General features: G+C 35.6%; 1 protein-coding gene across 7 annotated transcripts in view; it reads left to right on the forward strand.

Annotated features, from left to right (window-relative positions):
• PAM (peptidylglycine alpha-amidating monooxygenase) overlaps positions 1-18,240 on the forward strand; it is a 152,869-nt gene that overhangs the window by 53,460 nt on the left and 81,169 nt on the right. For 6 of the 7 annotated variants that reach the window (XM_081320261.1, XM_081320264.1, XM_081320265.1 and 3 more), the window contains exons 2-4: positions 129-650; positions 2,093-2,213; positions 13,660-13,717. In XM_081320261.1, coding sequence (XP_081176387.1) covers positions 541-650; positions 2,093-2,213; positions 13,660-13,717 — 289 coding nt within the window. In that variant the 5' untranslated portion in view covers positions 129-540. Of the gene's footprint in view, positions 1-128; positions 651-1,423; positions 1,469-2,092; positions 2,214-13,659; positions 13,718-18,240 lie in introns of those variants that run through there. The other variant, XM_081320266.1, reaches the window with a different exon arrangement.

Genomic DNA, 18,240 nt, shown 5'->3' on the forward strand with positions numbered 1-18,240 from the left:
CACTGCTCCACCAAGGCTGAGTTGAGTTGAAGTTTGTAAAATACCTAATGTCTGAAAAAGCTTTAATAGCAATTTCCTAAGAAATAAATACATAACATGTTAGTCATCCATTGCTTCTATTTTTACAGGTTTTGAATCATGACCTAGGTTTTCTGTGATGCCACTAGGAGCTTTTTTCATTGTGGAATGGACTGACAACAGAGTCTTGGAGATTTGACGGCAGACTTAAGAAAACTCTGGAGCAGTGATCCCTACTTTCTTTTCATTGGACAAAAATACTCCAAAGGAAATATCTCTTTAGTACCACCTGCAATTCCCACCCCCAATTTCTGCCACTTTGAATGAAGACAGGAGAGTATTGGCGTATCTTTCTGATTTAAAGCATACCACCTTCTGAGACAGATGGTCTGTCAAATTCTGTAGGATGCCTGCAGAGAACATCATAATGAAGAAGAAAATGGATAGTTGTGCCACTGCCTAATTGTCAGGATCACAGCCGATAAAGCTGCGCTGCCCTTTCGCTGCTGCCATAATAGGGTCATGAACAGCAGGGTGGACATGGCTGGCCTTGTTAACAACTTGCTAATATTGTTCCTTATTTTTCAAAACAGCTGTTGGGCTTTCAGAAGCCCTCTTTCTGTCTTTAAGAGGTGAGTGATTTAGAGACATTTTGTCTTATTTATCGGTATTTGCTGCTTCACTTCAGAGTCAATGCTGATAAATGTGTTACATGTTTTAAACAATAGCCTCTATAATGGTAAACAACAATAAACTCATTTGGAAGAATTTAGTTGCTTATGCTAGTCACTGGATGCTTGAAATGTTCATTGAAATGTTCACTGCTTTTCCTGGGTACGTAATTATAATAACAGTGGTTGAATTATAGTTGAGTAATTTCGTTATCAGGGACGCGGTGGCTCAGTGGGTTAGGACGCTGAGCTTGTCGACCAGAAGGTCGGCAGTTTGGCGGGTCGAATCCCAAGTGCCGCGTAACAGAGTGAGCGCCTGTTACTCGTCCCAGCTTCTGCCAACCTAGCAGTTCGAAAGCACGTAAAAATGCAAGTAGAAGAATAGGGACCACTACGGTGGGAAGGTAACAGCGTTCCGTGCGCCTCTGGCGTCTAGTCATGCCGGCCACATGACCACGGAGACGTCCTCGGACAAGCGCTGGCTCTTCGGCTTGGAAACGGAGATGAGCACCGGCCCCTAGAGTCGAAAACGACTAGCACGCATGTGCGGGGGAACCTTTACCTTTACCTTTACCTTTAATTTCGTTATGGAAACTTGTGACTTTTCTTCCTCTTGGGTTTGAATAGCTCTTTTAAAGGTTTCAGGCCATCTATAGCTTGTTAGATTAATCTTTTGTAACATATCTGTTTCAGGATGAATTCTTAAAGCAAACTTACCTTTTTTTCTCCTTTGCAAGACATTATGGTCATATGTGCAATCTACATATGTATGTATATATGTATGTATATATTTTATATCATATCGAGGATCTGTTATTATTAATTTGAAAACATATTTACCATGTAGCTCTCTCTAGACTATTCCATGTAAAAATTATGATTAAATTGATTAGGCAAAAGCTAGAAGTACAAGAGATTAAACAGTAGTTTACTAATATATTCTGTGAATTGAAATTCAAGCCCTTTTTCTTAGAGTTTTCAAACTTTACACTAGATACACATAGATGTTAGTATTTGAATTGGCATGATAATGCATTATGCATAAATGTATTGTAATTGGTTAGTGTATTATTGCAACATAAAATTTATTTATTAGTACATTTATAATGTTAACTTTATTAACTAACAGATCAGAATTTTAATAATTTGTAAACTTTCCTCTCAAATTATACCTTTCTCCTTTCCAACTATACATGGCAATCTGTACATCTGTTCATGGCCATAATATATTAGCCAATAGGTGAGCTGGTGGCTAATCCATTTTTCTATAAAAGGGATACTTTTGAAGTTTGAAAACAGTAACGGGAGTTAATAGAACATCTAGATAAATATGACAAGCCAATAAAATATATATTTAAATAACAAGTGTTGTTATAATGTTCAAATTTCCTATTAATTTTTAGGTATAAAGATGCTACTAGATCTAATTCCAATGAATGTCTTGGTAGCACCAGGCAGCTGGTTCCACTAGGTTTATCAGAATTTGCACTGGACATTCGTATGCCTGGAGTGACTCCTAAAGAGGTAAAAATAAATGGACAATACTAACTTATATCTTATTTATCTACAGCAGACATGTCAAACTCGCGATATCACATGATGTCGTGCAACGTATTGGGCCGGCTTTGCCATTGCCGGCAATGGGGTGGGTGTGGCTTTTGGATGATGCGTCCGGCCCGTGGGCTGGCAGTTTGACACCCCTGATGTACAGAAAATAAAATCATGAAGAGAATGAATTGCATTCAAGACAGATTTCACAGGGAGCTGATTGTTGTCATAGTTGCTGTTACTGTTTTCAGAGTGTGTTTTCTGGGGTCTCTGAAAATAGAAAAATGACAATATTAATTAAAAGAACAAGTTTGTTTTGGTGGCTTCTGAGCACGTTTTATACAGTAGTTCTAGCCAAGATAAATTTGTTCCAGGCAATTGTTACAGTATGTCTCCCATCAACTGTGTAATCTGAGCATGCCCATATAACCAGCATCACATATCAAATAACAATATTGGGCCTAGCGATGCAAAAATGTGTGTTGTATACTTATTTAAAGGGAATATTAATACATACTGAATATTATTGAAACTTAAATGTACAATTACCAAATACCTTGTTACAGCTTGAAAAAGTTGATTAGATAAATCAATGAAGTGTCAGATAACTAATATACCGCTGTTACGAGTACTATAATAGTTATGTTAGAAGTGCTAATGGGATAGTTATAAGGTTGAAGGGAGATTGCTAAAAATATGACAGGCTGTTCTAGAGGCTAATGGAAGTCTTCGGAGTGTAGGAACACTGAATTGGTAGTGAAAGATGATAGTGAAGAGTAAGTAAGGATTTTAAACAAGAAAATATAGCGCAAAAGAATTTGGTATAAAGTAATATTAAGGAATTTAGAGCTAATTTAGAAAAGCTATAATAAAGCCATGGAAGGGGAACTTGGACAAGGGATTACCCAGACCAGAGATTTATATATATATAGATATATTTATTGGATTTCTGTACCTCCTGCCTTACTAATACAATGATTCTGGGCATCTTACAATATAATAAAGAGATAGAAGGAAATAGGATAAAGAAACTCAAGGTAAGCCAATGTTGATTTTGCTTAGTATAAAATGAGACAGAAAAAGTATAGGCTTTTAAGATTATGTTATATTCTGCACAATAAAGTAAGAATCCTGGAATCCCTGTAGTATCTATTTCATGACATGGCCTTTCTCAGAGGGCCAATGGAGAATTAAATGTAAAATATGTGTCAACTATTTTAGGGAAGTGATTGGAAAACAAACAGGGCACATACAATGTTGTCTATCTTACTGGGAAGTTCAGAAGTTGTCTTCTGTGATAAGCAGCCATGTTTAGAAAAGGCCTACATCTTGGCCCCTTGGATGTTTATATGTTCTAACAGTATTTCCTGAAATAAGTGACATTTTTTGTTTGTTGCAACAATAGTAATATGAAATTGGATGAACTGTACAGCACATAAAAAGTATGTGATGACTGATAGTAAAACATGAGCACAACTCAGGGAAGCAAAAATGTGTGAGAAAGAAATTAAACCAGGGCTTTTAAGATTCTTTATAATACCCTGTATCAATAAAACGCTAGTATTTGGGGGTTATTTTTTGATATGGCCTATCCCAAAGGGTTGATATCAATCTTGAAAATCCTGACAACATTTCTCTTTTCCTCTCTCTTATACCAAAGAAAATTAAAACGGAACAATTTTTAGTTTCTTTCTCATGCTTTTTTTCCCCCCACAGGCTCATATTTTTTAACAGTCACCGCATACCTTCACTAATGTCATCTCTGTAGAGGAAGAATAGACAGTAAAGGAGTTGCCAGTTTCATACAGAAGGCTATACCATCCTAAATTGAGAGCCAATTTGCCCTAATGGTTAAGGCAGTAGGCTAGAAACTGGGTGTCTGTGAATTCTACTCCTGTGTTAGGCCAGAAAGCCATCTGGATGACTTTGCTCCCCCCCCCCCCAGCTCACAGGGGTTTTGTGAGAAAAAAAGGAAGGAGTATGAGGTTATCTTTACCATCTTGAGTTATTTTAAAAATAGTAAAGGTGAGATAAAAGTAAATAAATGTCAACTCTTCTGTGGGAGCAGGTTAAAAAATATTTGAAAGCCATAGTTGAAGACTGAGGTGCACCCAACAGAAGCTCTAAATTCACACAACATTGTAGCTTTTAGGGTCTAGAGTACAGTAAATAAAATATAAGTTCTGTGTTGCAGCAGGTAGTTTTTACTACCAGTTGATTTAATGAGTTCAACATCTGTCTTGGCAGTTATATTTAGAATAATCCTTTTTAAATATTTACTTGAGAACACGTAAAGGAACTTCTAAGGATACATGGAGTCAACTTAGTTCTGTCTGTAACTCCTTGTTCTGTCAGTTCCAGTTAATTTGTAAGTGACCAGGGATATATGAGATCTTTCCTACCTGAGGTAGGTCGAAGTCTTTTCAAGACAGAACTAAAATGCTAGAGTTAAGGCGTACAAAACAAACCTCAAAATTATCAAGTGAGAAGTTCATCACCAATCCATTTTGAACAATACGATTTAATAAACTAGTGTTATATTTTTTTAATTTGCTATTTTTTGTGGAAGAATACAGTAAAAAAATGTCCGTCTGCTAATGAATACATTTTACAAAACTGTGCATATATGGAGAGAGTAAGGAAGATGATCATAACATAGGTATGCAGGGTCTATTGCCTAGTACAAGGGTCCCCAACATCTGGTCCGTGGATCATTACTGGTCCGTGGACTATTGGGAACTGGGCCATGCAAGCGATGGGCATGCGTGGGAAACTCCATATGCACAACTGGTGTGCACATGCACAAAGGCATCTCCTCCCACCTGCCACTGCCGCCACCATCGCTGCCAGTCCACAGAAACTTAAGACAAAGTCACATTCAAAAGCATCTCAGAGAGACTTCTATAAATCACTGAACTACTAAATATGCCTTTTCTGTAGCAGCTTTCCGCCCATATACTGGGATTAGAAACTATTTAACTTGGTGCCAGATTTTTGTTGTTCTTAATGTGTTTAGTTTTACAGTTTTATTATAATTTTATTTTGTTTTATACTTTTGATTGGGAGCTGTCCAAAGTTGGTTATAAGATGGGAGGTTATATAAATCTTTTAAATAACTAAAAAGGAGGGGGAGGCAGAAGAGGAGGAGATGGGACAGCTTAAGAAGATTTGTAACATTTTTGCAAATAGTGCGGGCTAACCAATTTCAGCAAAAGTAGTTATAGCTTTCCTGTGGAGTTGATTTCCTAGTCTGGTCTACCTAGTGGGCTGACAATTTGCTACTAGATTTTATGGCTGTGTTTCAAAGATTTCTGCTGGCAATAAGCAGAATAGAATAGAAGTGGCTTTTTTGTCTCTTCAGGACTTGAGTCTAACAGATGGCCGAAGCTGTAAGCTTTGGATATATAATACATCTGCTGGAAGTGCAAGGAGAGCAGTCCTCTGTCATTCTGTAATAGATGACCGCTGATAATCAAAACTGGCAGCTAATATGCAGCAGCATGCGAGATCCCGATGAAACAACTGGAATATTGCATGTATCATTGGACTTGGAGGTTTAGCAACATCGATTTGGCAGCGGCTGTGAAACTCACTTTCAGTATATTTTTACATTATAGCCTTTGTACAAATGCTGTCATTATTAGATCAGGCTGTATAAACTTGTACCCCCTGTTATTGAGCCAATTACAAGTGATTTTCGTGTCCTAAATATTCATAAGGCAATACATTAAACTTTGCTACCAGTGCACCATTCAGTTAAGATCGACTTAAATATCATTAACCAAATACATGTCTTTCATGAGTTATATGTAAAATAAATTGTGAAGATAATTCAGCATTCAAATATGTGCTTAGAAAAGCTACAGTATGTATGAATAGTTAAAGAACTATTATGTGTCTTGATTAGCTCACTCTTCCTCCCATGTCATGGACAACGAGCTTTATAGTGCAGAGAACCTTCAAATAACACACATTTAAGAAGTGTGTTCTAAAGATCAACTCTGCATTACATCCAGTAAACATACATAGGACCATGTTGTGAATCATTGTAGAAGTGTTTGTTTAACTCTCTTAATAGAATTGTTTTCCTCCTATTTTCCTCTCCCCCCCCCCTTCGACCTTTAGATTTATGACAAAAAATTCAGCAATAGAAAAGATGAGTCACTGGAGTTAGCTCATTCAGAAACAGAAGAAAAGTGATCTGGTTATTGGGGACCATTTCCTGGAAACTATGATTAGAACAAAAGAATTTTCAGGTGTATGAATGTGCTGCCAGGTTGAAATGTGAATTACATAACAAGTCTCATTTTAATAAAGCTGAGGTTTCAATTTATGATTAGAACTAACTTTTTAACATCCTCCAGTCTTGTGAGTAATTAGGGCAGGTCCTCTCAGGAGTGGAAGGATTTACATGAGTATTATAAGAGGCAGTGATTGAAACTGTGTGGTTGTGGCCATCTTAGTCACCAAAACAGATTGCACTTTTCTGGGAATGCTCTGCTTTGCTAGCTTATTTACCCTAACCTCAGCTCTTTAATAAAGTAAGGGATTATGATAAGTACAGTATATACAGTAGTGTGGTAGATGGCACTGTGCAGCAAAATAAGTATTAGTAATAGAATTTATTTTTAATCATGTTAGTTTCCAAAAAAACCCACCAATGAGTGAACATACAGTATGTTTTCCCCTTTCCTGTTGCATGTCTTTTTTGGGGGCGGGGGGGAGGGTAATCTTTGATGACTAGTTAAGAATTCTAATACCCAGATTGCCTCTCTCAGCTAGTTCATTCTTATTTTCAAGGAAGAAGAACAGATAATAAAGTACAGATAGTCCTCAACTTTCAACGATTCATTTAGTGACCACTCAAAGTTACAGCAGCACTGAAAAAAGTTACTTATGACCATTTTTCACACTGATGACTGTTGTAGCATCCCCATGGTCACATGATCAAAATTCGGAGGCTTGGCAACTGGATGTATTTTATGACAGTTGCAGTATCCTGGATGCGTGTGATCATCTTTTGCGACCTTCTGACACGCAAAATCAATGGGGAAGCAATGATTCACTTAACAGCCATTTTACTAACTTAGCAACTGCAGTGATTCATTTAACAACTGTGGCAAGAAAAGTCATAAAAGGAGAGAAACTCATTTAACCACTGTTTTGTTTAGCAACAGAAATTTTGTGCTCGGTTGTCGCTGTAAGTTGAGGCTTACCTGTAAAGATCTTCAGTGATAAAGGATCTTCAAAGCAGTGGTATAATTTAGTAGATTCATTCTCACCATAATTATGTTTTGGCATTTGCTTAGTTAAAAAAAATCATTGGAATGTTATCTTTCACTCAGTCTGCTTGTTTTTACCATCATTTAGTTTTATGTGTAAGAGAGAGAGACAGAGAGAGAGAGACCAATAAAGCTTTCTCATTTTTGTCTGTAAGAAACATTGATTATAAAAAGCCCTGCTGGCATGAAAGGAAATTGGGAGGTTTAATTCCTTGATCACCTAGCAAGTCTGCTAGAGAGCAATGGTTTTCTGATACTAATGGTTTCAGGAAAAGTGATCATTAAGGAAGGCTACTGAAGGAAAAACGTTTTTCTTTGAAACAAAACAAACCTTTTTAATTCTTCCCAGTATCCACTATGGACGGCTGGTTTCCTGCTGCTGTTGAAAATGGAAAGTCAGTCATATGTTCTCATGTCTCCAGTGGATCACCTTGATAAATATTAAGTGGGACTCTTTATGGCATTGTGATTTGCAATTGCCCAGCAGCATATTAGATTGAGGGCTAATTGTAGTTTGGAGTTTAATTCAAAATACACTTCAGATGTACATATAGATGTTGACTGCTTTCTGCTTCTTCTTAGCCACAGTTGAATGTGATATGGAAGGAGAAGCAAGTTCAACATATTTATTAAATTTCTTTCTCATCCTGTTGCGTAAAGCAAGAGTAAGATCCCGAATGTGGTAAACCTTCTGTAAACAGTCCAGCTAGTGAATTCAATACTGAAGAAACTCTATAGTTTTGATGTGTCATAAGACATAAACTTTATTGAATACAAATCCAGCACTGAAGAAGCAAAATCAACTCTAATTTTCCCATGCGAAAATCTGGTTAGTTAGCAATAGCTTTTCATCACCTCCACCCACCAAATGTTCACTTTGCCCAATCACATCTCCTCAGTTTGTTATGGGAATGATCCACTTCTCCGTCAGACACTTGCTTTTGTGACCTTGGGTCTCACAGTGTGTGGACGGCTTCTTGAAACTGTTTCTTTCCCAGGCTCTCCCTCCTCCGTTTCTATGGCAAGTTGAGTAGCGACAGAAGTTAGCAAGGATCTTAGCAATTCAACCTTGACACCTTCATCTCAAAAATTGTTATTCTTTTCTTGCCTAAAGACTATAGAATGTGGAAGCCTTTGTAGCGCATTGATATTCTTGACACTGTAAAGCTGCAATATTTAGAAGTATCCACATACCTACCTCTACAAAGGATGGAACTTGCATCATTATTCTAGTTTTATCATTTCATCAGATTCTGTGGACACCTCTTTAAGGGACTTCTGTAAATGAACCTTTTAGGATTTAATCCAACTTTCACCATATTTAGCCTTCTATGTAGACCAGACATGTCAAACACAAAGCCCGGGGGCCGGATTTGGCCCGCGAAGTGGTTTTATGTGGCCCGCGAAGCCATCCTGGAAACAGTGAGGGAACGGCCCCCACTGCCTTGGCCCAGAGACCCTCCTTCTGCCAGAGACCCTCAGATCTGTCCCATTCCTGCCCAGGCCCCCATAGGCACCCTTGATGCCAATGATGTAGAGCTGGCCATGCCCACCCAGTAGGCCATACGCACTCTAGCCACGCCCACCCAATAGGCCACACCCACCCTGGCCATACCCACCCGGCCGCAATGCTGATGTGGCCCTCAATGAAATTGAGTTTGACACCCCTGATGTAGACTTTGTTTAATTTTTGTGGTTTGAAAGAAGTAGTATGACACTGAAAAATGCAGCATCTATTATAATCTGTGAAATATTGACAATTCAGATTGATAAATATGCTGGTGCATTAATTAAAGGGTTTAATTAATTAGAAGAGTAGTATCTTCCATTGTAATGTAAGATATCTTAAAGAATAAGGAAAACCTTAATGTAGCTTTACCTCTAGCAAAGGTAGAATATTATTTTCTTGCATCAACCTTATAATTGTACTACAGTTCTTTGCTGTCAGTTCAGAGCATATGATTTGCATTTTACATTTCAGTTTTATCCTGTGATGTGATCTGGGGTATAGAGCTAATATAATTTTAAGGCATATACAGTATATAAATGGGAAATGAATCCTTTTGAAACTAATTTATATGGTGATAATATATGAAATTGGCTGTTTGAATTTAAATTGTACATGACCATGATGTAGTTTTCATAATACATAGAAAACATAAGTTTGGCAATAAATATACTGCTTATGTAAGCTAAAATAATGATGATGATGATGATGATGATATTGATAGCAACAAAAATGTGATGAGGCCCAAATAAATCATCTTTCCCAAATCTGTAGCATTATGTAGACAGACGAAAGGTAATTGTAACAATCATTTATGGGGTGAATACAGCATTCATAACTATAATTTGGGGTACCTGTAGTATGCTTCCTTGTCTTCAATCTTCAATCATTTATTTTTTTCTTAGTTATTAGAACTTTTGAAGAGCTTTCTACCCAGACTGCCCTTCTTTGTGGGATTCATATAAAAATATGTTAAAGCAACCATACCATTAGGATCTTTGAATTACCTATGATTTAATCTTTTGAAGTTAAAAGTCTTCGGATGCTAAAAACAACTTTTTATACTGAATGTAAAGGGAGAAATGTAAGGAAAAAGAAATTTCCATTTTCATTATTCAGTTTTAATTATTTAGGTGATTGTGTTTTAAAGAAATTAGGCAATTCAACTTGTATGTTATTTGCAACCACTCCCAAGCCATTAATGTTTGCTTGTAGACTAAGATATGAAATAATGACAGTAGATTGCAGAGCAATTGACATTTTCATTGCTCATTTATTTTTGTATTAATAGGAGTGTATCCATTAGCATGCATGACTGTCAGCCCCTGACAGTTTGAAAGATAAAGAGCAGTGAGTCTTTGTATAATCATTAAAGTTCTCTCTCTTCGTGTAAATTATTTACTTCGAATTGATGAATTAGGGAGAATTATACCGAAGTAAATTGTTTATTTATACACTTTGGGAAACTAGAAAACAACATATAAGTTACTTGAAGTTGCCACTCTGAAATAGAATATAATAAAGAACTGCAATTATATGATCAGTCTATGTATTTTTACATCTGGAAGTATGTGTATGGAAAACTAATAGAGGAATTATGTACTTTTGCATATGATCAACATTTTTAGATTTTTAAATAAATAAACTCAGGAAAAGTTTATTTTAACCAAGGAAATGTATATTATATAAAATAAATAATGAACTTGGTTTAGCAATTTGGAAATTGGAACTTAATATCTCAAGATTCAGATAATTTTAAAAATGTTCAGTAGAAAATATAAAACTATGAAATTAAATTATAACAATATTTTTAATTTTGTTATAAAATATTGTTTATTAAAAGACATTTAATGCAAGGGATTATTAGATTTTATGAAGCATGATTTATAAACTGCCATTTATTTTAGTATTAACAGAACTCTTACAAAATATAGTTGCAGTAATACAGTGGGGCAAAAAAGTATTTAGTCAGCCACCAATTGTGCAAGTTCTCCCACTTAAAAAGATGAGAGAGGCCTGTAATTTTCATCATAGGTATACCTCAACTATGAGAGACAAAATGGGGGGAAAGAATCCAGGAAATCACATTGTAGGATTTCTAACGAATTTATTTGCAAAATAAATATTTGGTCAATAACCAAAGTTCATCTCAATACTTTGTTATATACCCTTTGTTGGCAATGACAGAGGTCAAACGTTTTCTGTAAGTCTTCACAAGGTTTGCACACACTGTTGCTGGTATTTTGGCCCATTCCTCCATGCAGATCTCCTCTAGAGCAGTGATGTTTTGGGGCTGTCGCTGGGCAACATGGACTTTCAACTCCCTCCAAAGGTTTTCTATGGGGTTGAGATCTGGAGACTGACTAGGCCACTCCAGGACCTTGAAATGCTTCTTACGAAGCCACTCCTTCATTGCCCAGGCGGTGTGTTTGGGATCATTGTCATGCTGAAAGACCCAGCCACGTTTCATCTTCAATGCCCTTGCTGATGGAAGGAGGTTTTCACTCAAAATCTCACAATACATGGCCCCATTCATTCTTTTCTTTACACGGATCAGTCATCCTGGTCCCTTTGCAGAAAAACAGCCCCAAAGCATGATGTTTCCACCCCTATGCTTCACAGTAGGTATGGTGTTCTTTGGATGCAACTCAGCATTCTTTCTCCTCCAAACACGACGAGTTGAGTTTTTACCAAAAAGTTCTACTTTGGTTTCATCTGACTATATGACATTCTCCCAATCCTGTTCTGGATCATCCAAATGCTCTCTAGCAAACTTTAGACGGGCCCGGACATGTACTGGCTTAAGCAGGGGGACACATCTGGCACTGCAGGATTTGAGTCCCTGGCGGCGTAGTGTGTTACTGATGGTAGCCTTTGTTACTTTGTTCCCAGCTCTCTGCAGGTCATTCACTAGGTCCCCCCGTGTGGTTCTGGGATTTTTGCTCACCGTTCTTGTGATCATTTTGACCCCATGGGGTGAGATCTTGCGTGGAGCCCCAGAACAAGGGAGATTATCAGTGGTCTTGTATGTCTTCCATTTTCTAATAATTGCTCCCACAGTTGATTTCTTCACACCAAGCTACTTGCCTATTGCAAATTCAGTCTTCCCAGCATGGTGCAGGTCTACAATTTTGTTTCTGGTGTCCCTCGACAGCTCTTTGATCTTGGCCATAGTAGAGTTTGGAGTGTGACTGTTTGAGGTTGTGGACTGGTGTCTTTTATACTGATAACAAGTTCAACCAGGTGCCATTCATACAGGTAATGAGTGGAGGACAGAGGAGCCTCTTAACGAAGAAGTTACAGGTCTGTGAGAGCCAGAAATCTTGCTTGTTTGTAGGTGACCAAATACTTATTTTACCGAGGAATGTACGAATTAATTCATTAGAAATCCTACAATGTGATTTCCTGGATTCTTTCCCCCCATTTTGTCTCTCATAGTTGAGGTATACCTATGATGAAAATTACAGGCCTCTCTCATCTTTTTAAGTGGGAGAACTTGCACAATTGGTGGCTGACTAAATACTTTTTTGCCCCACTGTATTATCAAACAATCTGTAAAAGTTATGAAATATCTTGCTGCTGCCATTGTCATTATTATTCATCAATTATTTTCCTTGCACATTTTCTTCGTTTAGAAGCAAAAGTTGATTGTAAAATAATACAGTGATATATGGAGAGAATATATTATTCTGGCTGTGTCTTCTTGGACCACTGAAATAATCAGTTCAGGATTGTCATGTTCTAGTGTGCAGTGACTGTTGCTAAACCATGTCTAGTTTAAATAATTTCCCCAGCGCTTACAATAGAAAGTATTCTGTTGATTAATTTTCACTGTTACTGACAGCATTAAGAGTTTCCAGTTTATATATTCTCTGAACAGCGTTACCTCATCATTGCTTGAAAAAAAGTAGATAAAGTACAAAATGGTAGGTTAAGAAGATGTATTTTGGTTTGAAGCACGGTTGATTTGAATATATTTGAAGTATATATCTTCAGAAAGCTTTTGAATTATATTTAGTTTATAATGCAGCATTATTTTGACTTGTCTACATTTATTTCCAAATAAATGGAAAACATTATTTTAGTGAATTGATTGATTATATGCCATTATATGCTTTACAGTCTATTACAATATGATGCCTACCTTTTCTTGTCATAATAGAAGAATATCTGCTTGCTTAATGTCATTGCAGAACTACAGTACTAACTGCTCCAGGTGTAATCTGACATCCCTTCACCTGGATGTTTAATATTCAGTTAAACAGTTGAATATTATGTGATGTGTGCTTGTTGCCTGCCTCTGGAATTGGCTTAATAGTGTGGTTGAACATAACGAAAAAGATAATGCTGTAAAGTATTGATTCTAGCTTTCATTGATTAATGTAGTCGGATTTCATATATACATGTATTATCTCTGGTCAGGTAAAAAATAACCAAAGGTATTATTAGGTAGGGAATTAAAAGAAAAATGTGTTTTATCATTTTGTCAGCTAAATTATTTTTATTTAGCAAATAGTTCTGACTATACTTCAAAACAGTTAAAGATGTTATTATTTCCTCTTGTATTTTTAACTTTTGAAGTAAAAAAGCTCTAACATTTTACATACTCTACGTTTTCTGTCCTTCCATATAGTCTGATACTTACCTTTGCATGTCGCTGCGTTTGCCAGTGGAAGAGGAAGCTTATGTAGGTAAGTACTATTTAAGATTCAGAAAAAGATGGTCAATTTTATATGAATCAGTCAAGGTTTCTGTGGCTTCTCTATAGCTTAAGCTTTTCCATAGAGTTGCTGCAATGCATTCTTCATGCCTAATATAGAAGCAAAACTAGAAGGAACCACTTAAGGTGGGGAGAACTGCATCTGGAGAGATTGGTGAGTAATAGTGCTTAAGGAGCTTCATGTAGATGCCTTTGGCAGCTGAGCCCAAGCTTTCTCATTTGTAAAGCATTGGCTTTCTGTCTGTGGCTGGATATTTAATTCCAGTCCATTGCACAAGCTGTTTATTTACCTGCTAGTTCAGGCTGTAAATCTCTTTGCACTTACAATAAGCATTGGCAGTTAAGATCTTACCTATCTGCAAAATGTACTTGCTTTATGTTGAGGCAAGGATGAAATGACAGGTAAATGACAAGCACTGTATCAATGTTTAATTTACTAGATCAGTGAAGTAAGCACCATCTGCTTATCAAGTTGATTCCATCTTAATTTTTATTTCATTGCCCTTGCAAATGTTTACACCTACTAAGAGTCAATAGTAAAATGGAAATTTATAACAGTCAGAATGCAGGAAAGTGCTATTTGTAGTTTGAAAATGTATTGGTAAACTTTTAGCACATTTTAAGTAAAGTGGTTGATGAGTGCTAACATAGGGTTAAGAGTGAAATGATGCTGCTTTCCTTGCAAACCAATCGAACAGTAAATCCTGTAGAGATGAGTGGTCTAGAAATATGAGATATAAATAAATAATCCTATTATTTTAAAAGTTTTAATTCTATAATTGCTAAATTATTATACTATGTGCGGATTGGAGCTTTAAAAAAATATAATTTGGGCTCCAGGGACCATAAGTCTGGTAATGCAATGAAGAATGATTACTTTTTTCAGTCTTTCTTTAAAAAAATGCTTTTATAAAAAAAATGCCAGCAGGTTGTGCTATGATTTATTGGTAATAATTTGTGTATGTAATATATAATATATATATAGCTGCCAAGAAAAAAAAATTGTCATAGACATCAATATAACCAGGAAACAGGACCTTTCCTACCCCTGGAGCCCCAGGCCTGGACACAAAGCCAAGCCCTTATGAAAGGCCAATAGGATTAGATGATCCTCAATCCTGAGAGAATGTTGCAGAGGGCAAGGGCTAAAGTAGAGAAGATACCTTTCCTAGTACCACCAGCTGAGATTCCTTGCCCAACTTGCCGGACAGAACTGGATGAAGAGAAACTACTGGGGGAAGATGGTCCTTTAACCAACCTGGTCCCAAACAATGAAGGGCTTTAAATGGAACAACCACCACACAGGCAACAAAGGCAACGCACACAGAAGTGATATTACATGTGGTGAATATTTGATACCACCTATGCATCCACATTTTGCCATATTATTCTTTGAAGGAAAAATAATAATAACAGCAACAGCAGCAATACAAACATTGAGTGAACATTGTTATCTTAATAGGGATTATAGAGAAACATATTTGATTAGACCCATAGCAAGTGGGGCAGAATGCTACATGTTCAGGAGAGAATTTAAAGGTTAGGGCCTGGAGATCTCAAACCAATTAGAAAAGATATAGTTGGGTCTGATTCAATATAAAACACCTTCATTTATTTGTAATCTCTGTTCTCTGCATATTCTCCAGAGTCTGGCAGGAAAATCCTTTAGAAGTAGTACATTTCATTTGGACAGATATATGGTGGCTGTCAAACTGTTAAGGGGCATTTGTATTTTATACTGAAAATTATTAACACTAAGAAGAATAGAGTGAATCTTGAATACGTTAGGATTAAATTCATGAATATTTCTATGAATGTTAATATCAGTGACTGAAATACATTGCTTAACCACAGTGGTGAGTTTAAATGGGTCTTGATTATATTTTATTTGCCTGTGTTGTGCCTAGGCTGAATCTTAAATGTTTTCTATTTCTACAAGCATCCCCTATATTCATTTAAAACCCCATTACAATTTTAATTTAAGATAAAAGTGCTTTAGATAACAGTAAATAATTACACTGAGTATCAGAAGTCATAGAGGTGAACTGAGATACATAAACTATCAAATTGTCCAATATTCAATCCTGTGCCTTAACCAGTGGACCAAATTATCTATTATCTTAATAAAATATGTATCTATTTTTCCAGTAATAGCCAATTAACTTTTTCTGTTTTATTAAAACTGAAAACAGTCATATAAGGCAAAACTGGCACTTAAAAAACTTAAAAATACTCTATACATAAAGGTAAGTTACCAAATATGGTTTTAATTCTTTGCTGAGAACACATAATTGTATTGTGTGCCTTTCTTCCACAGAGTTTTGCAGATATGGCATACAATTAACTGCATTTGTGAAAAACTGTTATTTTTCCATTTAACATTTTGATATTTAATTACTTTATAAGGGCAAATCCTAAAGCTAAAATAAATTTTGTTGTACTGTGCAGGTCTGTACAATGTATTGTTTATTATTGAACTGTGGTGATAACTAAAGGCCATTCTACTGACGTTGAGAAGTATTATGTCTGAAAGGAAGCCATTCTGCCAGTGCTAGAAAATGTATTTGCCATTCTCTGTCCCTGATTTTAATGAATATGCCCAAGAGTACATAATATATTTTTCCCTTTGCTGGCTGATAGTAATCCCCATTTGTCAACAATACCATATAAACTGTATTACACAGTAGATGAGAAGATGCATTACCTGTTTATTTGAATTTACAGCTGCAGAACTGTTGCGATAGAAATTTTACTGCAGATTGAGATTACCTTTTCTTGAGCAAATGCATTTACTTTAGTAATCTTTAATATACACACACAAATGCATAGATAGATAGATAGATAGATAGATAGATAGATAGATAGATAGAGATAGATAGATAGATAGATAGATAGATAGATAGATAGATAGATAGATAGATAGATAACTTCTATACATACTTTGGTGGGAACAATTTATGATAATTTTTGTAACGTAAAAATGAATAAAGATCTGAGGTATAATTCTTAATTTTTTAAAAAAAAATAGACCTCAAAGGAATTATGTACATGGAGAATTAAAAGCAGTTGAACCTCAACATTAAAGTAAATAAGAAACAAATGATATGTAAATTATAGATACTAAAGGAATCAACTCAAATACCTTTCTTGAGCGCTTAACATAAACCCAGTATTAGGACATGTAGCAAAAGAGGGTCATATATAGTGTTATTAAGAAATTGTGGGTGCTCCATCACTGGATGTTTTTAAGAAGAAACTAGACAGTCACTTGTCTGAAATGGTATAAGTTCTCCTGCTTGAGCAGGGGGCTGGACTAGAAGACCTCCAAGGTCCCTTTCTATTCTATTCTATTCTATTCTATTCTATTCTATTCTATTCTATTCTATTCTATTCTATTCTATTCTATTCTATTCTATTCTATTCTATTTTTCAATCAAGATACTGAGCTGAAAATAATAAATAGTTTTACTAAGCCAGTAGTATTTCCTAGGTAATATATAGAAAGCACAATTTCTGGAATTCTTTCCAGCGTTTTAATTGCAGGTCTGCCTTAGTTTATATGGTTTAGAAGTAATAAAAATGTATGTTACCAGATATACCCCTTTCCCTTCCTTCTTCAACCTCCCCTCCCCAAATAATTTAATAGTGTTTCTCAGCCAATCTAAATGAAATTTCCTCTTGCAAATGAACACATAGCTCTCTGCATTGGTCAGTAAGATAAAAATAAAATAATGCTATTTTCTAGTTTCGTGGTGTTCCAAGTTATTTTTTTCAAAATAGATATGGATAGAGAGATAGATACACAGAGAGTCATAAAGTTTATACCTATAATTTTGTGTCATTAAAATTTTATATCCAAGTAGAAAAAATACACATAATATATATCTTATTTATTAATCAGAGCTACTGTACTTGCATATTTATTTCACAACTGAATTATTAATTTTAAGTCAATTTACTAAGCAATAAAACAGTAGGATATTGCACATATAAATTAGTACATGCAGGCCAAATTTTTAAATAGTTCCCCAGTTGGGATTATAGGTGATCAAAGATTTGTTCAGGTATCAATTATAATGTGGTCCAATTCCTCAGTGCTTCTTTATAGCTTACAAAGAGCCACTGAATTAAGTTCTTTAGACCATGAAATGATTAACAAGCAACAGTCATTCTTCCAGCTTTGTATATCATTTGTTTATGATATAAACACATAACATATTCATTTCCATTATTCTTGTGCTAATTTACAAACCATTGGTACATAATTTAGAAGAATAATAATATCTGCAGAAACCAGTGAGACTTTGAGAATGAAATATTGAAATAGCTTTTGTCCAAAATAGAGCAATACTACAAGATCACATCTCAGGAACAAGTGTAATGAATTATGTAATGATTATAGCTTAGTTCTATTTTTTTTTTTAAAAAAATGCTGGTAGTAGTAAAAATGAACTCATGGTATTGTTTGCTATACCTCCTATTAGCTAATATATA

The sequence above is a fragment of the Vipera berus genome (assembly GCF_964194415.1).
Source record: "Vipera berus genome assembly, chromosome: 2".
In the NCBI taxonomy this organism is placed as follows: Eukaryota; Metazoa; Chordata; class Lepidosauria; order Squamata; family Viperidae; genus Vipera; species Vipera berus.